We start from the raw sequence: 26,240 nt of genomic DNA, 5'->3' as shown, positions 1-26,240 counted from the left end.
ATCGTGTGTGTATGTGTGTGAACTAAACATTTAGCTTCACATTTCCTATCCATTGAGCTTAGTGAACATTCGATTGAATTTACCATCAGATAGCTATTGATGCCTCAAAAGAATGAGTTTCCTTAGGCCTTTTCTAGACTAGGATATAAAGGTGTTGGTTTGGGTGTTTGTTTTTTAAGTGTATTAGTTAACATTTTAACTAACCCATTTTAAACTCTAGTGTACACAGGGCAAATTGTACTTAGAAATTGTAGAATCATAGAACCATAGGTTTAGAAGGGACCACAAGGGTCAGCTAGTCTAACCCCCTGCCAAGATTCAGATTTGTTGTGTTGTGTCTAAAACATACAAGACAGATGACTATCCAGCCTCCTTTTGAAAACCTCCAGTGAAGGAGCTTCCACAACCTCCCTAGGCAGTCTGTTCCATTGTCCTACTGTTCTTATAGTTAGGAAGTTTTTCCTGAGATTTAATTTAAATCCACTATGCTGTAGTTTGAACCCATTGCCTCTTGTCCTGCCCTCTGTGGCAAGAGAAAACATTTTTATGGCAGCCTTTCAAGTATTTGAAGATTGCTATCATGTCCCCCCTTAATCTCCTCTTTTCCAAACTAAACATACCCAGTTCCTTCAGCCTTTGGTCACATGGCTTGCATTCCATCCCTTTGATCATCTTTGTCACTCGCCTCTGGATCCTTTCCAGTTTCTCTACATCCTTTCTATACATTCGTGACCAAAATTGGACATAAGGTAGTACTCCAGCTCAGGCCTTACCAGCGGCGAGTAGAGAGGTACTATCACCTCCCATGACTTGTATGCTATGCTTCTGTTAATGGAACCTAAAACTGTAGTTGCCTTTTTTGCAACAGCATTGCATTGCTGACTCATGTTGACGCTGTGATCCACCACAACTCCCAGATCCTTCTCTGCAGTGCTGCTACCAAGCTAGTTATCCCTTATTTTGTAGTTATGCATTTGATTTTTCTTCAAGTGTAGCATCTTACATTTGTCTTTGTTGATTTTCATTTTGTTGCTAATAGCCCAGTTTTCCAATTTATGAAGATCCCTCTGAATTTTAGCACTATCCTCCAAAGTGTTGGCAACCCTCCCTTGCTTTGTGTCATCTGCAAATTTGATCAGTGTGCTCTCTATTCTGACATCCGGGTCATTAATAATGATGTTAAACAACACCAGACCCAGAACAGGCCCCGTGGAACCCCACTTGAGACTTATCTCCAATCTGACATCATTCCATTAATAGTTATTCTTTGTTGTTGTTGGTTGTTTAACCAATTATGTATCCACTTAAGGGTAGTTCCGCCAAGCCCACATTTCTCCATCTTACTTATCAGAATGTCATGCGGGACTGTGTCAAAAGTCTTGCTGAAGTCCAGGAATATTATGTCCACTGCATTCCCCTTGTCCACCAAACCAGTTACCCTGTGAAAGAAGGAAATGAAACTGGTATGGCTTGATATGTCCTTGGTAAATCCATGCTGACTGCTAGTGATTATCCCCTCATCCTCCGGGTATTTGCAAATTGAATGTTTTATACATTACTTTCCCAGGTATTGAAGTCAGGCTGACTGGTGTCTAGTTCTCCGGCTCCTCCTTCCCCCACTATTTAAAGATGGATACTACGTTAGCTCTTCTCCAGTCTTCCAGGACATCTCCTGTTATCCATGAGTTTATAAATATTATTGCCAGTGACTCCGAGATTTCTTCAGCTAATTCCTTCAGTATTCACCTTCTTGGGTGAATAGCATTCAGCTCAGGATATCAAGTCTTTTGTTTATTATGTGTATATGTTTATATGTGTCTTTGAATACAATTGCATCAATAGCTATTTGGTAGTAAATTCAAAATTATGTTTAGCAGCATCAAAGAATAGGAACGGTAAAGCTAAACTTTTCTTGTCAGTGGAAAGTACAAATGTGGGAGGCAGTCTTTTGCCATCCCATTAATTTTTCAGACTGATTTATCATACTCAAGAGTCCCATTTAAAAGATTGCAGGTCTCCTCAAGGATAGATTCTGCTGCTATGGTGAAAAAACCTGCAGATTTTTTTTCAGTGTATAAGATATTGAGTATACAAAATATTGGCCAATGGAAAGAGTGAAAGTAATTGTTCTAAAATTATTCTGTTATACAAATTTTTCATCAGTTAAATAAATAACAAAATTATTAGATCTTCTCTTCCCCACTACTTGCAATTTTAGGACCCAATCCAGAAAGGTGCTGATCACCCTCTACTTCTATTGACTTCAGTGTTATTCTTGGGATGAATTTAGTCCATTTTCTGTGCATAAGAGGAAGGGGGAATTGAGCCTAATAGTGCTGTGACTGAAGTCAATGGGAATTGAGGGTGCTCAGTGTCTCACAAGAGATCCTCAGAACCATGCAGGATTGGCACCATAAATGTGCATGATATGTAGGACTTCTGTTTTTGGGCGATTGTTAATTTTAGGGCGGGGGGAGATATTTTTAGTAATTTTTGAGTTTTATGTAGATATCCAAAAAATCAAGGGTTTGGGGGGCTTTCTCTTTGTATATACTTTAATGGGTAATCTTTCTTATGTTCCCTAGTGCAATTACTATATTAAAGCTCATTAGGCGATTTTTAGTGTGCACCAGCAGGGTCTACACAGACTAATCAATTAACAACACGTTCATGCACACACACTTGACTCCTTGTGTTGGCAGTGCACATCCTCACCAGGAACGCTTGTATCGATTGTATTGCCAGTGTGGGGCATTGTGGGATGGCTCCTGAAAGCCAGTAACAGTTCATGTAATCAACACTGTGTCTACACTGACACTGCGTCAATGTAATTACATTGACAGTGGCTCTATGCCACTCGGGAAGTGGGTTCTAAATTGGCGTAGAGAGGCACTTACTTCAGCGGGAGTCAAATTTAAGTGAAGACATTTCCACAGCTAGGTCAAGACAAGACAGCCTGCATTGACTTACCCATTTAGTGTTGACCAGGTCTAAGAGCCTGATCTAAAGGTCATTAAAGGCAGACCCTCATTTAACAAGGTGCAATACTAAGATTAAAAAATTAAACATTCTTAAACATGCTAGCAACATATGAACAAACCATAATTGTTGAACAGTATTTGATCCTGTCATATTTATGATAGTCTTGTCTCTTCTTCCTGTTTTGTTTTTATTTTATTTTATTTTGTATCCTATAACTATTTTTAATTGCTTGTTATGCAGAACATTAGATGACAGTTTTAGCTTGAGTGCTTGATATATTCTGATAGCGTTGTGCTGCTTTTCTGTTATCTCTGCCTTGTCTCTTGCAGCTGTGAGCTCCCAGTGTCTAAAATATGGTCCTTTTATAACCTTAAAAAAGTAAAATCAGAGAAGAACACATTCCCTCTCAACTATTGTGTCACATTTCCATGTTGCTGGTGTCATATTCCTAGTGCTTGAGAAAAGAGTCTGTCAGTATGTCTATTATAAACCTCTCTTTAAATTGTATTATAGTGCCCCTTCTAAAAACTTCTATTGTAAGTCTCAGTAAAAATTATATCAAGTCTAGACAGAAACTTGGCACACAGTATTGGGTCTTAGCCCAGGAGGATTTTTTTTTTAATTTGAAGAAAATTGGTAGAATCCATATTTTAGGTGAGGAAAAACCCACTGAAACAAAAAAAAATGATTTTTTTAAAAATGAATTTTTGCAGGATTTAGTCCTTAATATGAGTGAGGGTCTTTTGAGGGGAAAAAGATACAGATTGACTGTAGCTTTTTTTGTCTTGGGACTGTAATTCCTCCATTTTTAAGAGTATGTGAATGGTGATTACTGCTACTGATTGGCTAGAGTTGTCCACAGAGCTAGTCTGTTATATTTGTTACCTCCCCTCTCTTCTTGTCCCACACCTGCTTTTTTCTTTCATTCGCCTAGTACATCTTGTCTTTTAGGCTGTAAGTTCTTTGAGGCAGGGATTGTCATTTAGGAACTGTTTGTACAGGGTCTAGAACAATCAGGCTTCAACTTCAAGGTGTACCACAATATAAATCAGAGGTAGGCAAACTACGGCCCACGGGCCGGATCCTGCCCCTCAGGGCTTTGGATCCGGCCCGCCGGATTGCCCAGCGCCGCTCTCAGCAGCGGCTGGCCCAACGTCCCTGTGGCCCCCGGGCCCTTGCCTCCAGGCACCGCCCCCCGCAGCTCCCATTGGCCGGGACCAGGGAACCACGGCCAATGGGAGCTTTGGGGGAGGTACCTGGAGGCGCGGCAAGGGCAGTGCACACAGAGCCCTCCGGCCCCCCTCCCCCAGGGGCCACAGCTCTTCCTGGAGCGGCGCGGGGCCGGGGCCAGGGCAGGCATGCAGGGAGCCTGCCCTGGCCCCAGTGCGCACCGCTGCCACCCCGGACCCCAAACCCCTCCTGCACCCCGCCCCCCAACTCCCTGCCCTAAGCCCCCTGCCTGCACCCCACACCCCTCCTGCACCCCAACTCCCTGCCCTGAGCCCCCTCGTACACCCCACACCCCTCCTGCACCCCAACTCCCTGCTCTAAGCCTCCTGCCTGCACCATGCACCCCTCCTGCACCCCAACCCCCTGCCCTGAACCCCCTGCCACACCCTGCACCCTTCCTGCACACCAACCCCCTGCCCTGAGCCCCCTCGTACATCCCGCACCCCTCCTCTACCCCAATCCCTTGCCCTGAGCCCCTTCCTGCACACTGCACCCCCTCCCACACCATGCATTCCCTCCCGCACCCCACCCCTCTGCCCCGGCCCTCCATACAATTTTCCCACCCAGATGTGGCCCTCGGCCCAAAAAGTTTGCCCACCCCTGATATAAATTATTAGTAGATAATAAACAAAGACATTTAAATTACTCGGGAAAACAGTGAGTGATAGCATCTTGCTAAGTTACAGATTCGTATAACCTCTTCAGAGTAATATTACATCATTGAGACAGTATCAAAATAAGAAATACACAATGGGGAAAATGCAGCAGCTCAGGAAGGTAGTGAAGCCCATATATTTTTCAGAATGGGTCTCATAGACCCACATTACAGCTCTCCTTAAAAATGCTGGATTTGTTCCCCGCTCCTTTCTCAGTTTGAGTCACATGCTCTCTCCCACTGCATGGCTCAGAGAGAAGCAAAATTACAGAAATGCTGGAGAAATGGGGTTACTGTGCAGAGGGGGATGGTGGCTATGTGATATCGTTTTTCTGCCATATGAAGCTGCTTCTGCCACAGTGCCTGAGCTCAGTTCCATGTGACTGGATGTAGTCAGCCAATGGGAAGGAATTGGGAACCAGCCAATTTACACAGCATGTTTGCAGCACTAACTCTTCCTCTACAGCTTTTACACTGTGTGTGTGGGAGGTTGGGGGCCAGTCAATGACCACGCAGCACCTGAGCCACAGCCACGTGTATAGCCGGTGCTGAAGCTTGACAGCATGGCACAGATCCAGACTCTAGGTGCATACATGGGCCAAGATCTGTGGGCTTGGCCTCTGCTAATCCCATGTCTCATGGATCTGTGGCCCTTGCTCCTTGCATGAGCCACACCCTCTGCTTGGTCTGCATCGTTGTTGCTCTACCTTCCAGATGGGATAGAGTAGTAGTAAGGAGTCTAGTTAGGAGTCATTAATTGTTTAAGCTTTCCTGCACATTTTCACAGGGGAAGAAGAAGATACCATCTTTGTTCTTTTGCTGTTTCTGATTCCTCGGGTGGTGCAAAATTTTGTTGTCTGTGCTGTGGTATTGTCTCAGGAAAGCAATGTAACAAGGTGACTAGTACAGTTTCATAAATTTGATTTTCAAATTGTCTGAACATCTTAGTGAAGGAGGAAACTGTGACAGGTTGGATCACAGAAACCCCCTTGGGAGCTGCCACCCGATGTGCCAAGACTACCCCTGCTCCTGTTTTCCCTGCCAGCTCAGGACTCCAGCTCCCTGTCTTGCTGAGTCAGACACTCCTGTCTGGCTCCAACACAGACCAAGGGTCTGAATTACTTTTCCCAGAGCTGCAAGTTTACCTAAAATCAGCTCACAGGAGTGTGCTTGTCTTTAGCACTTAGATGCCCAACTCCCAATGGGGTCTAAACCCAGATAAATCCGTTTTACCCTGCATAAAGCTTATGCAGGGCAAACTCATAAATTGTTCGCCCTCTATAACACTGATAGAGAGATATGCACAGCTGTTTGCTCCCCCAGGTATTAATACATACTCTGAGTAAATTACTAAATAAAAAGTGATTTTATTAAATACAGACAGTAGGATTTAAGTGGTTCCAAGTAGTAACAGACAGAACAAAGTAAGTCACAAGCAAAATAAAATAAAATGCGCAAATCTATGCCTAATCAAACTAAATACAGATAATCTCACCCTCAGAGATGCTTCAGTAAGTTTTTCTCAGACTGGACACCTTCCAGGCCTGGGCACAATTCTTTCCCCTGGTACAGCTCTTGTTCCAGCTTAGGTGTTAGCTAGGGGCTTCTCCATGATGGCTCCTCTCCCTCTCTGTTCTCTTCCACCCCTTTTTATATCTTTTGCATAAGGCGGGAACTCTTTGTCCCTCTGGGTTTTCACCCCCCCTCACTGGAAAAGCACCAGGTTAAAGATGGATTCCAGTTCAGGTGACATGATCACATGTCACTGCAAGACTTTATTACTCACTTGCCAGCACACACATATACAGGAAGACTTACAGGTAAACACAGTCATCTGCAGACAATGGTCCTTGTTAATGGGAGTCATCAAGATTCCAAACCATCATTAATGGCCCACACTTTACATAATTACAATAGGCCCTCAGAGTTACATTTTATATTTCTAGTTTTAGATACAAGAGTGGTACATTTATACAAATTAGATAATCATACTCAGTAGATTATGCACTTTGTAATGATACCTTACAAGAGACCTTTTGCACGAAGCATATCCCAGTTGCATTATATTCACTTATTGTCAAATTTTTATAAAACTATCCCAGTTACATTATATTCACTTATTATCATGATTTTATAAAACCATATAGACTGCACAACGTCACAGAAACTTCCAGTGGAGACCAAATTTTCATAAGGTTACTGCTTCCCAGAGGATGGTCATTTAATCCAATCCAGCAGTTGTGCCATAAGTAAGGGTAAGATTATGTCACGGAGATCATGGATTCCTTGACTTCCAGAGACCTCCATGACATTTTCTGCTTCAGCCCCAGGGCAGTGGGACTGGAGCTGTCAGCCGTCAGGGGCCCTGGAGCTCTGAGCCACCATGGTTGGTGGGTGGAACCCAGAGTTCTGAGCTGCCGCGGGAGGTGGGGGGACCCGAAGCTCTGAGCTGCCAATAGGGTTGCCAACTTTCTGATTGCCAAAAATTGAACACCCTTGCCCCGCACTCTGCCCTGCCACTTCCCAAGGCCCCACCCCTGCCCCGCCTCTTCTCCGAGGCCCCGCCGTCCACGCACTCCATCCCCTCTCCCTCTGTCACTCGCTATCCCCCACCCTCTCTTAGTCGCTCATTTTCACTGGGCTGGGGCAGGGGGTTAGGGCGCAGGAGGGGGTGAGGGCTCCGGCTAGGGGTGCGGGCTCCCAACTGGGGCCAGAAATGAGGGGTTCGTAGTGTGGGAGGGGCTCCTGGCTGGGGCAGAGGGTTGGAGTGCAGGAAGAGGTGAGTGCTCTGGCTGAGGGTGAGGGTTCCAGGGTTGGGCCAGAAATGAGGGGATTGGATTGCAGGAGGGGGCTCTGGGCTGGGGCCAAGGGGTTCAGAGTGCGGGGAGGGGGCTCAAGGCTGGGGCAGGGGTTGAGGTGTGGAAAGGGGTGAGGGGTGCAGGCTCTGTGTGGCGCATACCTCAGGTGGCTCCCGGAAGTGGTCGGCATGCCCCTGTGGTCCCTAGGCAGTTCCTGGCCAATGGGAGCTGCAGGGGCAGCACCTACGGGCAGGGGCACCATGCGGAGCTGCCTGACCGCCCGTGCACCTAGGGGCCGGATGTCGCCGCTTTTGGGAGCCACACAGAGCCAGGGCAGGCAAGGAGCCTGACTTAACCCCATTGCGCCGCTGACCGGACTTTTAGCGGCCTGGTCAATGGTGCTGACCGGAGCCGCCAGGGTCCCTTTTTGACTGGGTGCATTCCGGTCGAAAACCGGATGCATGGTAACCCTAGCTGCCAGCCCTGTCAGAGAGGCAAACATTGTAAGGAACACAACCAGCAATGGTAGATAACAGGAGCAGTTAATTTCAGTCTGGTCCTCCTTGCTCTCTGCCTCCCTCCCCTCTCTTTGTTTATCTCTTGGGTTGCATCCAGCTGGGTTTGACAAAATGAGGCTGTGAGGTCACCACTGTAGGCTGCTACTTTTCTGTGCCTGAGAGAACATTTCTGCCCACACAGCCCCAAAATTGTTGACTATATCACATCACCCTGATTGGAAATTATCTTCCAGAAGATGTTCTTATTTCAATGTTGTTAGCTTCCTGTTCAGTTCCAGTATCATTAAAGCATGTGTGCAGATGATTCATAAATGCACTGATCTAGCCAGTCCTCCCCTTCCCCGCCACAATAAACAAACACCACAAACTTCTTCATCCTCTCTTCTCTAATATGATTAGAGTCTACGCCGCAAAATAGTAATGTTATGACCTGGTACAGGCAGACAAACATGAGCCAGTCTACGACTCAGGCAAGGACTGCAGCACATAAAATGTTGAGGCTGCCAGATCGACAGCTAATTGGGATTGTAGGCTCTGCAGACTTTGAAATCTTCAAAGCTTACACAGGTGATTACCAACCCACAATTATCCAGAAGCTTCAGGTCTCCTGTAAGACCTTTGGATAACCAAGATGACACTATAATTAGTTGGAGAGAGTACAGCATAGGGCAGCTAAGATGATGAATGGAAATTAGGTGCTTACATATGATAAATGATTGACAGAACTGGAATTATTTAGTCATGAGTGATGATTAACGGGTGACTTAAGTGAAAGATTTAATCTAGCTCAAGTTATTATAAACTATGAAGTTCTTGGACAGGCCAAGGTCAAGCGTATCAGCTGGGAGGGAACATGTGGAGGAAGAATTTAAAGTGGCAATATTTTACAGGCAGGGTGGTGAATAGGGGGAATAGACTTCCACTAGGAGTGTTAGAGTCAAGAATATTCATGTATTTAACTATAATTGGATGCAATTGAGTAAATTAAAGGGTTATCTGTCCATTTTTATGATCAGTCATTTTTGTAGCTGACTGCTTTTTTGAGCATGTCAGGAGGAATTTTTCACTGTTCGTTTCCCCCATTTCCCCAGTTGGCTTCACAGTGTTGTGCATGACAATGTTTTTCTCCTCCAGTAATACAGATAGACATGGCAGAGTAGATATTAAGCCACTCTAGATATGAAAAATCAATTAACAATTTCTGGTCCCACTCCACTATCTAGCACCAGCTCTTTAAAGGAAGAAAAATTGTATTTTCACTAGATGTATAATTTTTTGAAAAATCCAAATATCTTATAGGCATTAGATCACCAAAATGTATTGAGGACAAGTTCTTGTTTCAGAAGGTGGAGGCAGCCATTTTAGACTTGATTCTGAATACCAGCGAGGAATTAGTTGCCAATCTTAAGGTAGAAAGCAGTTGACAGTGATCATGAAATGATAGATTTCATGACTGTATGGAAAGGAAGAAGTAAGAGCAGCAGAATAAGGACAATGGACTTCAAAAAAGCAGACTTTTACAGGCTCAGAGAACATGTAGCTATGGTCCCATTGGAAGAAAATCTAAGGAAAAAGGAGTTCCAGACAACTGGCAGTTTCTGAAAGAGAAAATATTATAGACACAACAGCAAACTATCCCAATGAGAAGGAGAGATAGGATGACTAAAAGGAGGGCAATATGGCTCCATCAGTAGCTCTTTAATGACCCAAAATTCAAAAGCGAATCATACGAAGTATGGAAACATGGACAAATTGCTAAGGATTAATACAAAATAATAGCACAAGCATGTAGGAACAAAATCAGAAAGGTTAAGGCACAAAATGAGTTATTTCGTGAGACATAATAGGCAATAAGGAGAGGTGCTATAAATACGTTAGGAGCACCACTATTTAGCAGGGAATAAGAGCTAGTAACGGATGACATCAAGAAGGCTGAGGTGTTTAATGCATATTTTGCTTCAGTCTCCACTAAAAAAGTTCATTGTGACCAGATGCTTAACACAATTAATATTAACAACAAGGGAGAAGAAATGCGAGCCAAAATAGGGAAAGAAAAAGTTAAAGAATATTTAGATAAGTTAGCTGTATTCAAGTCAGCAGTGCCTGTCAAAATTCATCGTAAGGTACTTAAGGAATTAGTTGAAGCAATCTCAGAACCATTAGCAATTATTTTTGAGAACTCCTGGAGGACAGGAGAGGTTCTAGAGGACTGAAGAAGGGGAAAACATAGTACCTGTCTTTAAAAAGGGGGAACAAAGAGGACCCTGGAGAATTAAAGACCAGTCAGTCTAACTTCAATATCCAAAAAGATACTGGAATAAATTATTAAACAATCACTTTGTAAGCAGCTAGAGGATAAGAGGGTGATAAGTAATGGTCAACATAGATTTGTCAAGAACAAATCATACCAAACCTACCTAGTTCCCTTCTTTGACAGGGTTACTGGACTGGTGGATGTGGGGGAGCAGTAGATGTGCTTTATCTTGATTTTAGTAAGGCTTTTGACACATAAGCTAATTAGAGAAAAGAAGTCTAGATGAAATAACTATAAGTGGGTGTATAACTGGTTGAAAGACCTACTCAGAGAATATTTATTAATGGTTCACTGTCAGTGGGAGGAGGTGTCTAGTGGAGTCCTGCAGGGGTCTGTCCTGAGTCCAGTACTATTCATTATTTTTATTAATGACTTGCATAATGGAGTGGAGAGTACAGTTATAAAATGTGTGCATGACACCAAATTCAGAGGAGTTGCAAGCACTTTGGAGGACAAGGTTAGAATTCAAAATGACCTGGAAAAATATGAGATTTGGTATGAAATCAACAAGATGAAATTGATTAAAGATGAGTGCAAAGTACTGCCCTTAGGAAGGAAAAATTGAATACAAAATGGGGAGTAACTGGGTAGGCAGTAGTACTACAGAAAAGGATCTCAGGGTTATAGTGGATCACAAACTTAATATGAGCCAACATTGTGATGCAGTGGTGAAAAAGGTTAATATAATTCTGGGGTGTATTAACAGGAATGCCATATGTGAGACACAGAAAGTCATTGTTACTCAGCACCGGTGAGGCCTCTGCTGTAGTACTGTGTCCAGTTCTGGGCACCACACTTTAAAAAAGATATGGATAAATGGGAGGGAGTCCAGAGGAGAGCGTAGATATGATAAAAGATTTAGAAAATATGACCTATGAGGAAAGGCTAAAAGACTGGATATGTTTAGTCTTGAGAAAAGAAGACTGGGGGGAGGGGGGAGGGGATGGGACCTGATAACAATCTTCAAATATGCTAAGGGCTCTTATAAAGAGCACTGTGATCAATTGTTCTCCATGTCCACTGAAGGTAGGACAAGATGTAATCAGCTTAATCTTCAGCAAAGGAGATTTAGGTTAGGTATTAGGAAAATCTTTCTATCTCTAAGGGTAGTGGAGTACTGGAATAGGCTTCCAAAGGAGGTTGTGGAATTCCCATCATAGGAAGTTTTTAAAAATAGATTAGGAAAACACCTGTCAGGGATGGTCCAAGTTTACTTGGTCCTGCCCCAGCACAGGGAGATAGACTAGAAAGATGACCTCTTCAGGTCCTTCTAACCCTACATTTTTATGATTCTATTATTCTAAAAGTGTAATTTGTCAGTGTGGCAACATATCTGTGAATTATTGTTTATTTTAGTAAATCATTGCTTGTTTAAATTGTACATAATAAATATCAAGAAAAATTACGGTCAAGGGTACAGGAAATAACAATGACATATCATCTTAGAACATAAAAAGGAAATGAAAAAAAGATCTAGAATTGGCCATCGTATAGTATGGACCACAATTCCAGAACTCTAACTAAAATTCAGTGCCCAAAAACTTTAACATAGAGTTAAAATTGACTGGCAGTGCCTTCGACTCTTCCAGGTCAAGTACACCTATACTTAAACCACTGAAAACCAGGAAATAAACAGTTAACATAAAACAAACAAACTTCTAAAAACCAGAAAATATAGGGTTAAGGTACACACCAGCCCTGCTTGGATCCTTAACTCTGCCCCCTGGAGCTGGCAAGAGTCATTGGGGTATACAGTGAGTGTGTTTCAGCCAAGGCTGCTGTATAATAAGTAGACATGAGGAAAGATTAAGTAAATGTTTTTCATGTATTCTGTCCCACAGGATTGTATTCTCTCATTCATCTGCATGCACTCCAATGCCCTTCACTGTGTTTGGGACAACTGTGTTGACTGCCACAGGCATTACTTTAACAAGGCTTCAACAAGTCCAGGCGAGATCTTAAATTACATCCCATAAACAATATCGCTGGCATCATCTGATTTGTAGTGGCATATTTTGCATTCCTATAGGCCAATAGAAAATCCGTACTCTTATGTTGCAAACTACCTTTATCTGGAGTCATAGCACAAATCACTTGCTTGAATGTCTGGATAAGTCTTCCCACTAATCCATTTGTGGCAGGATGGTAAGGAGCTGATGTGACATGTTTGATACCATTTTTTCTGACAAACAACTGAAACTCTGCAGTTGTGAATTGAGTTCTTTTGTCACTGACAATCTCTTTAGGCACTCCTGACTTTGGAAACAAGAGTCTTAACACTTCTACCATCTGCAGTGATTTAGTTGAATTCATGTAGCATACTTCAGGCCATTTAGAGTGGTCATCTAGTGCAATCAAAAATGTATGTCCCATAAACGGGTTAGCATAGTCTATGTAGATTTACTGCCACAGGGTTTGGCCACACTCAAGGATGCAAAGGAGCATGTTTAGGCATGTGTTGTGTTTTCTTAGCAAGCTGGACATTGTTTTGCCATTTCCTATATTTGTGTATCATTCCCTGGGTACCACACAAAACTTCGGACAAGAACTTTTGTTTTTACAATTCCCAAATGGCCAGTCATGTAATTTCTGGAGTACATGTGACCTAAGGTTCATAGCAGTCTGCATATGCTTGACAAACTGCATTTGCATGTTTGTTGGTACTTTTGAACTCAGTATTATAACAGTGAGTGCCCAAGAATATTGCCCACCTCTGTAATTGTGCTGCAGCAGCCATTACTAATACTCTTTGTGTTAAAAATTGAGACTAGAAGTTGATTATCCATAACTAGAGTAAATTGTTTCCTATAGTGATATTGATAAACGTTTTCCTCACGCTAACCTCAGAGCTTCTCTATCAATTTGAGTTACATTCTGCTGAGGTAACAGATCTAGAAACAAAGGCAATGGGCCTTTCAGTGTGAAAACAGGCGAACTTTAGAGGCAAAGATCCACTATAGTGTGCAAGGATTTTTTCAGATGCTGTAAGCTTCTTGCCCTCATCAAAAGCTTTGGTGCACTGTATGGACCAACACCATTTCTGTCCATTGTGTAACAGTTCATTCGGGAGATGTAACACGGTTGCTGTGTTAAGCAAGAATTTATAGCAATGTGGTAGAAATGTCTGTCCGTTCCAGCTGAGGAATAAGGAGAGACGGACACAGCTAGTCAAGCAAGGAGCCCCGGGAGGGGCGATCCGTTTATTTCAATTGCAATTGGGTTCGAGCTTATAAGTCAGCAAGAACCCCAAAAACACTTACACCAAAGTATTATATACAGTTGAATATGATAATCTATCGCTCTATGATTGGCCAAAATTTGCTATCATTACCATACATAATTAGCAAGTTACATATATCTGCCCCTCTTGTGACCACTTATTGTTCATCTACTTGTTCCCCCCCTCCCCCTTTGTGTTATTTTGCAAACCAAGCAGTTAGTTATCTACAGGACACAGGCACAGAAAGTTCCACTGTCTGCAGGTTTGGAGTTTGGCTACATTTCTTCTCGAAGGAACTTCCTGAGTTAAGACTACCTATAGCTGATGCTACATGTTTCCCTTCTTCTTTCTCCCATGTGTACATGACAAATTTGCCCCCTGGCAGTTAAGTAGAATAATTTTATTTCAGCAATAACTGACCATCCCCCCAAAAGAAAGTAATTGTGACACATTTTTTGGTTGGGATGCTTTAGGGATAGCTTCAGCTGTCTCTTGTAATTTATGCAATCCATCTTTGTCAATGGTATGGCTACAATACATAACTGAGTCTTTGAAAAATTCACATTTTCCTTGTTTGCTCTAAGCCCAAACTATGACAGCCTCACACGTGCCTTCTGGAGGTTTTCCATGTGCTCTTTATCACTAGCTCCCATAAAATGTATATCGTCCAAATAACACCGAGTGCCAAGAATACCCTCTAATTCCTGGTCCATGGCTTGCTGCCAAGTAGCAGGTACAAGTGCTATTCCAAATACTAGCCCATCTCTCATCAATTATGCCAGTAGCGATTATATGTGGTTCCAGTCTCTTGATGTAGATGAGTCAGTTCTTTACTGAGCTATCAAATAAGTTTGTTTTCCCCAAACTTCCAGACATTTTAACCCCTTTTTCCCTTTCTAAATGAATAGTTCACTCATACTCTCAGTGGCGGTAGGTTAGTTTCCTTTAGTTTCAGTTCCATTAAGCCTCTTGGTTACTCTCTGTTTCACTATATTCCTGGATTATGATCCCATCCTTGTCATTAATTGTTGTATCTTTTGCCCTTTACACAACAATAAGAGCTTGAAGAAACCATAAAGGAACTGTGGGGTCCAAATAACCATGTCACAACATGGAAAACTTAGTTACATATTCACAATGCTACTCTACCAGGTTTCTAAAACACAAAACACAGTAAGCATCCCTACCAGGTTCACAAACTATTAAAAGTACTACTACCCAGTTGCCATACACTACACAAATTACCTACGGATGTGGTGGAGTCTCCATTACCTGAAGTCTTTAAATCCATCTCATATGTCTTTCTTAAAAAAAATGTAGACCCACTAGCTCAACCACAAAATATGGGCTTGATGCAGGCCTTACTGGGTGCAGTTCTATGGGCTATGTTATGTGGGATTTGGCCTTGATGATCATAATGGTCCCCTCTGACTTTAAAATCTATTAATCTATCAAAACCTTTAGACTGAGAGATGTGATCCCATACAGGGCCTTTCAACCACTCTAGTACATGATACAATTGTTCCATGTTTTCTCACAGAGAGAAAGTAAACCCAGAACCTTGCCAAACCTGTCTTAATGTGCCAGAGATCAGGAAGACTGAACCAAGCCATGGTGGAGCTCCCTGGGAAAGAGTCTGTCCAGTCCATCGGTGCCCTATCACTGCATCTCCCAACTTGGTGAGAGGTCGTCTGCCTTCCTCCAACCACATGCTTGGACCAATGTCTGTTCAGTCCAATGGTCAGGTGCCATCCAGCTCCCAGGACTCACATCAACATCACCTATATTACCATTGCAACCAGCAAGAACCTAGAGACAGCTATGCCTTGCCCCCACTGCCAGGGCATGGAGAGAGGGCCACTTTGTGCTCCCACCATTCCAGTGGGGATTCTTTACCAGCTGCCCACCACGAGACCTCTGAAAGTCAATGGAAACAGTGGTCACATGACCAGCAGCAGTCACGACCAGTGCAGCGCCACATTGTAACAGTCAGGTAAGCCAAAGTCTGTACAGGTCACAGGGTTACTCACAATTACAGCTGGGCAAAATTTTTCTACTCAAACTTTTTGGCAAAAAAATAAAATGTGGTGACACCAAAATATTTCACAAATTTATGTCAATCTCACTGAATTGTTTCAATTGAGGGGGAAAAAACCTAAAAATTCTGAAAAATCAGAAATGTTTTGTTTGACATTTTCTAAACAAAGCATTTCAAATTTTTTTTATTCAAACTGACTTTTTATGTTTACATTTCCTTTAATTCTATTTTTAAAGAATTAAAAATGTTAAAAATTGATTGAAATCTAACCCAACATTTCATTTCAGGTCAAATGAAACATTCAGTTAGACCCAAAACAACTTTTTTCTTACTTTTGATTTACTGAAAATTTCAAAAACATATCATTTTCGCATCAACCTGAAACAATTGGTTTCCTAATTTTTCAAGATTGCCAGTGAAACAAAATATCCATTATTCACACAGCTCTGCTCTCAATCTCTCTTAGAGCTTTGGGATGTGCTGGGAAGGGAAAGTGCTGTGCTAAAGAGGTGGTGAGGATGGAGATGGGGACCAAGGCTCTGCCAGCTCCTCTTCTATTGTGGGGCAATAGGCACATGGAGTGAGCAGTGCTACTTGTGTAGTGCATACAAGCAGTTCCTAGTTCCTTCCCCCTGTGCACCCCACACTTTGATCCTAACAGGACTCATTAGATAAAGCCAGTGCTCTTCAAACTGGGGTCAAGATAGCTAATCTAGCCATGATCAGGCCCATATTTTGCAGTTCTCATATTTTCTTCTGGTATATTGCAAGAAGTACCCCAACACCCTTTGGTTCTTAAGTATTTCAGTGAGACGAAGAGTGCATTTCATCCTGTGAGGCTATCAAAATGTTGGAGAATCCCAAATAGCTGCTAGGGTTTCCTTTCTGGTGGAAGGAACATTCCATGTGAACTGGGGTGTTCTCTCTTAAAGTATGGTGATGGTCAGAAAAATGACTGTAAAAATGATCTTCTCACTCAACATAGTTGCCCTCTGAGAACTAAACTGGGACTTAAAGCCATTGCCTGGGTTGGCTGTAAGTGGAGGCTGAGGGAAAGCTGCACACTAGCACTAGTGCCAGTGACATTGCTCCTGAGGCAGGCATGTCTCTGGAAGTGCTGTAAGAATACACAGAGGAGTGGCATCTGCTACACCCCTTAACAGGGTGCAGTGTATATTCTCCATCATCCTGCACCAAGCGCTGCCCCTCTCTGCTCCATATGGATTTTTAGGACCACTATTGGCACTAAAGTTCCCAAGCCCTTTAATATTACAGTGACAGCACCTTAGAAGATCCTAACAGAGAGAGATTAGATAGTGTTAAATCTATCCCTGCACTCTGGTACAAGGTTAAGCATATTCTGTCCCTTTATTTTCTTGAGCTATATCTAGCAACAGACAGTTTTCCTCTGTTTGCACAGCTATCAGAGAGTGACTAGGATCCTATTTTAGCTCATATACCTTCAACAAAATTATCAGTTAAATTCTTTATAATAGGTGATTTAAGCTACAGACTCAGCTGGTTTTGCAAAGCGCTTGCAGAGTTTGCAGTGCTGGTAGTTAGAAAAGTCATAATCGTCATCATCACCATAATACAGTTATGATTTGTAATCTGAGCAAATGTGCTATAGATTTATTGAAAGAAAATTACTGTAGAGTTCCACAGTATATCTTCTGACGGTAATCTCAGTTTAAAAAAGAATGTAAACAACACCCCAAAATCCAGAGAGAGCTAATGCTGCATGAAAAACTGAAAGTGATTTAGAACAAATGAACATGTGCCATTGAGTACCTTGGAGAGTACAGTACAATGTTTGGGCCCTCGTCATTTGCTTTACAAATACCAGAACTGTCCTGTTTTGCAATTCTCCCATCCATCTCACTCTCAAAAAGCTGCCACCATACAACTGAAAGTTAAAGGGGATGAGAGAAGAAAAAAGGTTCTTCAGATCTGAAAGATATACAGAAATGGAGTTTTTGTTAATTGTGCAAGTGGAAAGCTCAGACTCAAAGGTTTGTTAACAGAAGTGACGTTGGAATCCCTCAGAAAAGGCTTGTTTGCTGAATTCCTTAGAACAGTGCAGCTAGGAATAACAAATGTTCATCTATGAGGGCATTTGTTTTGTGGCAAATTGTCATGAGCAGTTCCATATCCCTCAACCCATCATCAGCATTGACTGCAGAAAACAGAACCCAACGCACAAATAATGTTTACCCTCATGGAAAAGCCCTATTGCGTTTAATAGAAAATTATACTCTGTTTTGAGCCATCCTATAGAATTTAATGGAGAATTATACCCTTGCTATGGAACAGCTAAAAAATCTGTTGAAAATATATAAAATCTATAGATTTTAGTGTATAGAGAATTACAGAGTAATTTCCATAGAACTCAATTGTTTATGTTCCAATTAAATTCTATAGGATTTTCCCATAAGGCAAAAGATCAGGAGTGGGATTCAAACCTACATCTCTTCCCGTTGTGTTTCTTTAAAATACCAGTGGGAGATGAGACTGTACTATTCACTAGACTGCCTACCTCATGATGTACCTAGAGCAGTGCCAGATAGCTTTCAGCAGCTGGAACTGCACTGTACAGCTTTCTTGTTTTACAGTTCCTGAAAGGGTTAACTTGCTCATTAACAGCACAGCACGCTGCTTCAAGTTAAAATAATAAACCAACAAATCTCTTTCTGTCTGCAGACATGACAAAGCTTTCAGGATGCCAAAAAGGTATGTTTAATATCAAATGCTTCCTGTCCTGCTATCCTATTATCATTGCTCTCCTACCCTGCTATTAAGGCTATGTCTACACTACAGAATTAGGTCGGATTTATAGAAGCCGGTTTTATAGAAACCGGTTGTATGCAGCCGATTGTGTGTGTCCCCACCTAAAATGCTCTAAGTGCATGAAGTCGGCGGACCGCGTCCACAGTACCGAGGCTAGCGTCGACTTCCGGCGCATTGCACTATGGTACCTATCCCACAGTTCCCGGAGCCTCCGGCGCCCATTGGAATTATGGGTTGAGATCGCAATGCCCGGATGATGCAAAGCAGTGCCGCGAGGGGTTCTGGGTACATTGCGTCAGGCCCCTCCCCCGCCGTCACAGCAACGGCAGACAATAGATTCGCGCCTTTTTACCTGGGTTACCTGTGCAGACAACATACCACGCCAAGCATTGAGCCCGCTCAGCTCAGCTCACCGTCACCATATCTCTTCCGGGTGCCGGCAAACGTGGGACTGCATTGCTAAACAGCAGCAGCAGCTTACTGCCTTTTGGCGGTAGACGGTGCAGCATGACTGGTAGCCTTCATTGGCGATCTGGGTGCTGGCAGCTGTGGGGCTGGCAGCCGTAGGGCTGCATTGCACCAGCCCCTTGCCTTTTGGTAGAAGATGGTATATTACAACTGGTAACCGTCGTCATCGTACTGCAGTGGCTGTCGATCATGGGCACCCGGGCAGACAATGATGGTTATCAGTCGTAGTATGCTATTTTCTGCCAAGTGCCCAATATTGTCTGCTAAGCACCCAGAAGAGGCCGAGGGCTATCTGGGTGCTGGCAGACATGGGGCTGGCAGCCGTGGGGCTGCATTGCACCAGCCCCCTTGCCTTGATGATGATGGTTATCAGATGTATTATTCGCAGGATGGGGCAACATTGCTATACAGCAGCAACCCCTTGCCTTTTGGGCAGAAGATAGTATATTACGACTGGTATCCATCGTTGTCATACTGCAGTGGGCATCAGATCGTGCAATAGACCTGAAGGCTTACTGCCAAGCGCCCAGTATTTGCTGCCAAGCACCCAGAAAATGCCAAGGGCTATCAGTCATGCTGCGCCGTCGTCTTAAGATGTAAAAAATAGATTTATTCTCCATTCATTTGCTTCCCCCCTCCCTCCTGCTAAACCCAGGCTTTTGAGTTCAATCTTTGGGGGGGGGGCATTCTGTGTGACAGTTGTTTGTGTTTCTCCCTGATGCAAAGCCACCTTTCTTGATTTTAATTCCCTGTACCTGTACGCGGTGTCACTCGCCCCTCCCTCCCTCTCTCCCTCCCTCCCTTCTTCCCCTGGTCCGTCAGATACTACTTTCGCGCCTTTTTTCAGACCAGACGCCATAGCCAGCACTGGGATCATGGAGCCCGCTCAGATCACCGCGGCAATTCTGAGCACTATGAACACCACGCGCATTGTCCTGGAAAACATGCAGAGCCTCCTGGACATGCCAAAGCCAAACCAGGACCAGCTGAGGAGGAGGCGATTGCAGCGCGGCGACGATAGTGATGAGGAAATTGACATGGACCTCTCACAAGGCACAGGCCCCAGCAATGTGGAAATCTTGGTGTTACTGGGGCAGGTTCATGCCGTGGACCGCCGATTCTGGGCCCGGGAAACAAGCACAGAGTGGTGGGACCGCATCGTGTTGCAGGTCTGGGACGATGCCCAGTGGCTGCGAAACTTTCGCATGCGTAAGGGCACTTTCATGGAACTTTGTGACTTGCTTTCCCCTGCCCTGAAGCGCCAGAATACCAGGATGAGAGCAGCCCTCACAGTGGAGAAGCGAGTGGCGATAGCCCTGTGGAAGCTTGCAACGCCAGACAGCTACCGGTCAGTCGGGAATCAATTTGGAGTGGGCAAATCTACTGTGGGGGCTGCTGTGATCCAAGTTGCCAGGGCAATGAGAGACCTGGTGATATCAAGGGTAGTGACTCTGGGAAACGTGCAGACCATAGTGGATGGCTTTGCTGCAATGGGATTCCCAAACTGTGGTGGGGCGATAGACGGAACCCATATCCCTATCTTGGCACCGGCGCACCAAGCCACCGACTACATAAACCGCAAGGGGTACTTTTCAATGCTGCTGCAAGCCCTGGTGGATCACAAGGGACGTTTCACCGACATCAACGTGGGCTGGCCGGGAAGAGTACATGATGCTCGCGTCTTCAGGCAGTCTCTTCTGTTTCGAAAGCTGGAGGAAGGGACTTTCTTCCCAGACCAGAAAATAACAGTTGGGGATGTTGAAATGCCTATCGTGATCCTTGGGGACCCAGCCTACCCCTTAATGCCATGGCTCATGAAGCCATACACAGGCAGCCTGGACAGCAGTCAGGACCTGTTCAACTACAGGCTGAGCAAGTGCCGAATGGTGGTGGAATGTGCATTTGGCCGTTTAAAAGCGCGCTGGCGCAGCTTACTGACTCGCTCAGACCTTAACGAAAAGAATCTCCCCATTGTTATTGCTACTTGCTGTGCGCTCCACAATATATGTGAAAGTAAGGGGGAGACATTTATGGCGGGGTGGGAGGTTGAGGCAAATCGCCTGGCCGCTGATTACGCGCAGCCAGACACCAGGGCGGTTAGAGGAGCACAGCAGGGCGCGGTGCGCATCAGAGAAGCGTTGAAAACCAGTTTTGTGACTGGCCAGGCTACGGAGTGAAACTTCTGTTTGTTGCTCCTTGATGAACCCTCTGCCCCTCCCCCACCACCCTGTTAACTCTACTTCCCTGCAAACCAACCACCCCACCCTCCCCCACTACCCTCCCCCCTTCGAGCACCACTTGCAGAGGCAATAAAGTCATTGTTGCTTCACATTCATGCATTCTTTATTAATTCAGCACACAACTAGGGGGATAATTGGAAAGGTAGCCCGGGATGGGTGGGGGAGGAGGGAAGGAAAAGGACACACTCCAATTTAAAACTTTAAAACTTATTGCTATGGAAATCATCTAGGGTGGAGTGAGTGGGTGGCCGAAGGCCCCCCCACCGTGTTCTTGGGCGTCTGGGTGAGGAGGCAATGGGACTTGGGGAGGATGGCTGCTGGTTACAGAGGGGCTGTAGCGGCGGTCTCTGCTCCTGCTGCCTTTCCTGCAGCTCAACCATACGCAGGAGCATATCACTTTGATGCTCCAGCAGCCGGAGCATCGACTCTTGCTTTCTGATTACAAGTTGACGCCACCTCTCCTCTTCAGCCCGCGTTTCAGCACGCAACTTCTCCTCTTCAGCCCGCGATTCAGCACGCCACCTCTCCTCTCGCTCATATTGGGCTTTTTTAAAATCAGTCATTGACTGCCTCCACGCATTCAGCTGTGCTCTGTCAGCGTGGGAGGCAGTCTGAAGTTCAGTAAACATTTCGTCACGCGTCCTTCGCTTCCTTCTTCGAATATTCACTAGCCTCTGCGAAGGAGTAAGATTTGCAGCTGGTGGAGAAGGGAGAGGTTGTTAAAAAAGATACATTTTAGAGAACAATGGGTAGACTCTTTCACGTTAGATTTTGCTGTTCACAACATCACACAGCACATGTGCTTTCGTTACAAGGTCGCATTTTTCCTCTTATATTGAGAGTCTCCTGGTTTGGTGTGAGAGATCACTCACGCAGTGCCAGGACACAGATTTCAGCTTGCAGGCAGCCATGGTAAGACATATAGTCTTTGGGCTTTTTTAACCTTCTTAACATGTGGGGATGGTTTCAAACAGTTCTGCCCTCATTTCCCATACCAAGCACCCGTGCCATTTAAAATGGGTTTGCAATGTAAAAGGAGGGGCTGCGATTTCAGGTTTAACATGCAGCACAAACCCAACTAACTCCCCTCCCCCTCACACCCAATTCTCTGGGATGGTCACTTCAACCCTCCCCCCCACCGCGTGGTTAACAGCGGGGAATATTTCTGTTCAGCAGACCAGGAAGGGGCACCTCTGAATGTCCCCTTAATAAAATTGCCCCATTTTAACCAGGTGACCGTGAATGATATCACTCTCCTGAGGATAACAAAGAGTGATAAGGAATGGATGTTGTCTGCATGCCAGCAAACACCGGGACCATACGCTGCCATGCTTTGTTATGCAATGATTCCAGACTACGTGCTACTGGCCTGGCGTGGTAAAGTGTCCTACCATGGCGGACGGGATAAGGCAGCCCTCCCCAGAAACCTTTTGCAAAGGCTTTGGGATTACATGAAGGAGAGCTTTCTAGAGATGTCCCTGGAGGATTTCCGCTCCATCCCCATACACGTTAACAGACTTTTCCAGTAGCTGTACTGGCCGCGATTGCCAGGGCAAATTAATCATTAATCATTAAACACGCTTGTTTTTAAGCCATGTGTAATATTTACAAAGGTACACTCACCAGAGGTCCCCTGTGTGCCCTCAGGGTCTTGGGTCAGTTCGGGGGTTACTGTTTCCAGGTCCAGGGTGACAAACATATCCTGGCTGTTGGGGTAACTGGTTTCTCCGCTTCCTTGCTGCTGTGAGCTATCTATGTTCTCTCCATCCTCATCTTCCTCGTCCGCCGAACCCGCTTCCCCGTTTGCAGAGAGGGACTCATAGAACACGCTTGGGCTAGTGGTGGCTGCACCCCCTAGAATGGCATGCAGCTCCGCGTAGTAGCGGCATGTTTGCGGCTCTGCCCCGGACCTTCCGTTTGCGTCTCTGACTTTGTGGTAGGCTTGCCTTAGCTCCTTAATTTTCACGCGGCACTGCCGCGCGTCCCTGTTATGGCCTCTGTCCTTCATGGCCTTGGAGATCTTTTCTAATGTTTTGCCGTTTCTTTTACTGTTTCGGAGTTCGGCGAGCACTGCTTCATCTCCCCAGATGGCGATCAGATCCTGTACCTCCCGTTCGGTCCAGGCTGGAGCTCTTCTGCGATCCTGGGACTGGGACTGGGACTCCATCACGGTTACCTGTGCTGATGGGCTCTGCATGGTCACCTGTGCTCTCCACGCTGAGCAAACAGGAAATGAAATTCAAACGTTCGCGGGGCTTTTCCTGTCTACCTGGCCAGTGCATCTGAGATGAGAGTGCTGTCCAGAGCGGTCACAATGAAGCACTGTGGGATAGCTCCCGGAGGCCAGTAATGTCGAATTCCGTCCACACTAGCCCAATTCCGACCCCCTAAGGTCGATTTTATCGCTAATCCCCTTGTCGAGGTGGTGTTAGGAAACCGGTTTAAAGGGCCCTTTAAGTCGACAGAAAGGGCTTCGTAGTGTAAACGTGTCCAGGCTTAAGTCGATTTAACGCTGCTAAAGTCGACCTAAACTCGTAGTGTAGACCAGGCCTAGGATACACAGTGTATTATTCCTGGTGACATTCCAGACAGGCGCAGCTTCAGAGGCAAGCGCAGAGCTCCTCATTAAAGGCTTCCCATCTGTTTGAAAAAATCTGTTTCTGTTTGTGTAATAAATTTAACCTGCATTCATGAACAGCTTCATTGTCTAGATAGCTTTCCTCCGAGTGTGCGCTTTCTCTGGTCCAACCAACAGCTTTATTTGTTTTTCTTGACTGGTCTAAACCAAGCCTAGAGGAGCAGCCGGGTCCACTGGCCTGAGAGTCAGGAAACCTGGATTCTATTCCCCACTCAGTCACTGACTTTCCATGCCACCTTAATCAAGTCATTACACCTCTTTGTGCCTCAGTTTCCGTTTTTGGAAAATAGGGATAATACTGTTTACCTACCTCGGTGAAATGCTTTGAGATCCATGGATGAAAAGCACAACACAAGTATTGTTATTAAATGGCTGTAATGGATTCTCCTGGATCCTGCATCTCAGAATTAAAGCAAACTGGAAGATCTTCAGATACAAGATTGCTCGATGTGAGGGTAACAGCGGTAATAGTCTCAGAGCTTTGCATTTTCCCATAGCATCTAGTGATGGAGATGTGTTTGTCAAGGTTATGTGTAGTGCTTCCTAGTTCTTCGTGTATTAATGCACCAGAAGCTCTACAATTACATTTAGATAACTAAAATGTTTAAAAGAGGTCAGGGAGTGTAAAGTGCAACTCTATGCTGCAGCAACATGAAATCATGTGTATGATGGAAAGGAGATTATGGACAATCTAGACACACTTCAGGAAAGAAATGTTATATGAGAAAAGATAAATAAAATAATTACTTGTTGCCCTTATCTCCTGCCCTATGTTTCTCATATTTAAATCCAAAAGAATGAGAATACTTAAAGGGACATTGTCAATACGCATAATTATTTTTAAAAATCCTTTTTTGTTTAACCATAATAACAAAATATTACAATTCAAGGAATACTTAATTTTTAGAATTAATAACTTAATGATCAAAAGAATAATTAAAAGTATAGCTAATTTACATTATTTTTCACCTTCTGTTCTTCTTCTTAATATCATGCTTGGAGAACACTTAGCTTAGAAAATGAAAATAAATGCAGGAGGGACCCTTTCTGGCTGCTACAAGGCTGTTACATTTGGGTTTCCAGCACAGCAGTGGAATGTAAAAATTTTAAAAACTGGTTTTGTTGAAATGCATAAATAAAAAAATCATGAAAACATTTTTGTAATTCCTTTCACAACACTCCATTTAAAAATGCAATTTTGAGGCCTAAAACTAATTAACAACATCCATTTAAGCTGACATCAGCACGATACAAACTATTTTAACAGGTGGTTCTCTACCTCTTAGTGCTTCCAGTTTTTGGTTTACAAACTGTGTTTATCAGCTAGGTTCTCTAGTGGATTTGTGTAAGAATCTTTCACCTCTGGAGGTTGAGGGCCTGATGTTTAAAAAGTTAGGCATCAAATTACCACAGCCCCACACATAAATAGATAATTTAATGTGCAAGTGGCCATTTCTGATCTTTTGCTTGCACAAATACCTGATTTGCACATGCAAGCTTAATAACTATGTCTACATTTTAAAAAATCAGGTCATAGGTTCAATTTCAGATTCAGTCACAAGTGAAAACGCATTTCATGGGCTCATTCTTGTCCCTAGTTATGAAAAAGCTACATTATTTGACACAATTAACAGTCTTTGGCTCAAGAGAAGCATGGGACTGGGCTAGCTAGAGTATTACAGTTCAGGATTGAAGTGCAGTGGCACAGCTCCTTAGGCTTGTAAGCAGTAAATTCATCCATCAATCTAAAATACACCAGGAGCTGTTTGCTAACAAATAGTCCTTAGACCTTACAAAGGCAGAAATATTTAGAAACATACCAGATCAGACCAATAGCCCTTGTAGTCCAATATCCTGTCTCCAACTGTAGCTAGTGCCAAATGCTTCTGAGAAAGGTACAAGAAACCCCAGGCAATTAGGCTAGGTCTACATTAGAAAAGACTTGCCAATAGACATGCCAAACCCATGGAAGAAATGCAGAAATTGGGGTTGGTTTTGGCTTAATTGGCTTGTGAATTGCTTGTAGGCTAGTTTTTGGCTTGTAGCTTGTTGCTTCTTTTTTTTTATCGGCTCCCGGCAAGCAGGGGCTAAGGGAGGCAAGTAGGGGCAAAGGGGGGAGAGAGAGTCAGGGGTGCACAGCAGGCACACCACAGTCCCAGACTGCATGCCGGGGGGATCTAGTCACATAGAGTGTTGGGGTTCTTAGGGATTGGCTTGTTTTGAAATGGGATTAGCTTGATTTTTGGCATATTGTGAAAGTCGGGGTGCTTATTTACCACGTGAAAGTTGGCAACTGTGCTTGCCAATATAGCTATACCAGCAAAACCTCCTAGTGTAGATATAGTTTATACT

At 44.1% G+C, this 26,240-nt stretch overlaps 1 protein-coding gene across 1 annotated transcript in view; it reads left to right on the top strand.

The window, feature by feature from the left end:
* The window catches only part of DISP2 (dispatched RND transporter family member 2), a 40,349-nt gene that overhangs the window by 2,181 nt on the left and 11,928 nt on the right, over window positions 1–26,240 (top strand). The window contains exons 2-3 of the mRNA XM_026651260.1: window positions 15,258–15,710; window positions 18,456–18,485. Of these exons, the coding sequence (XP_026507045.1) occupies window positions 15,258–15,710; window positions 18,456–18,485 (483 nt within the window). The remainder of the gene's footprint in view (window positions 1–15,257; window positions 15,711–18,455; window positions 18,486–26,240) is intronic.

The sequence above is a fragment of the Terrapene carolina genome, unplaced genomic scaffold (genome assembly GCF_002925995.2).
Source record: "Terrapene carolina triunguis isolate 2854851 unplaced genomic scaffold, T_m_triunguis-2.0 Scaffold96, whole genome shotgun sequence".
NCBI classification, from domain to species: domain Eukaryota; kingdom Metazoa; phylum Chordata; order Testudines; family Emydidae; genus Terrapene; species Terrapene triunguis.
This window is presented reverse-complemented; position numbering and strand designations above follow the sequence as displayed.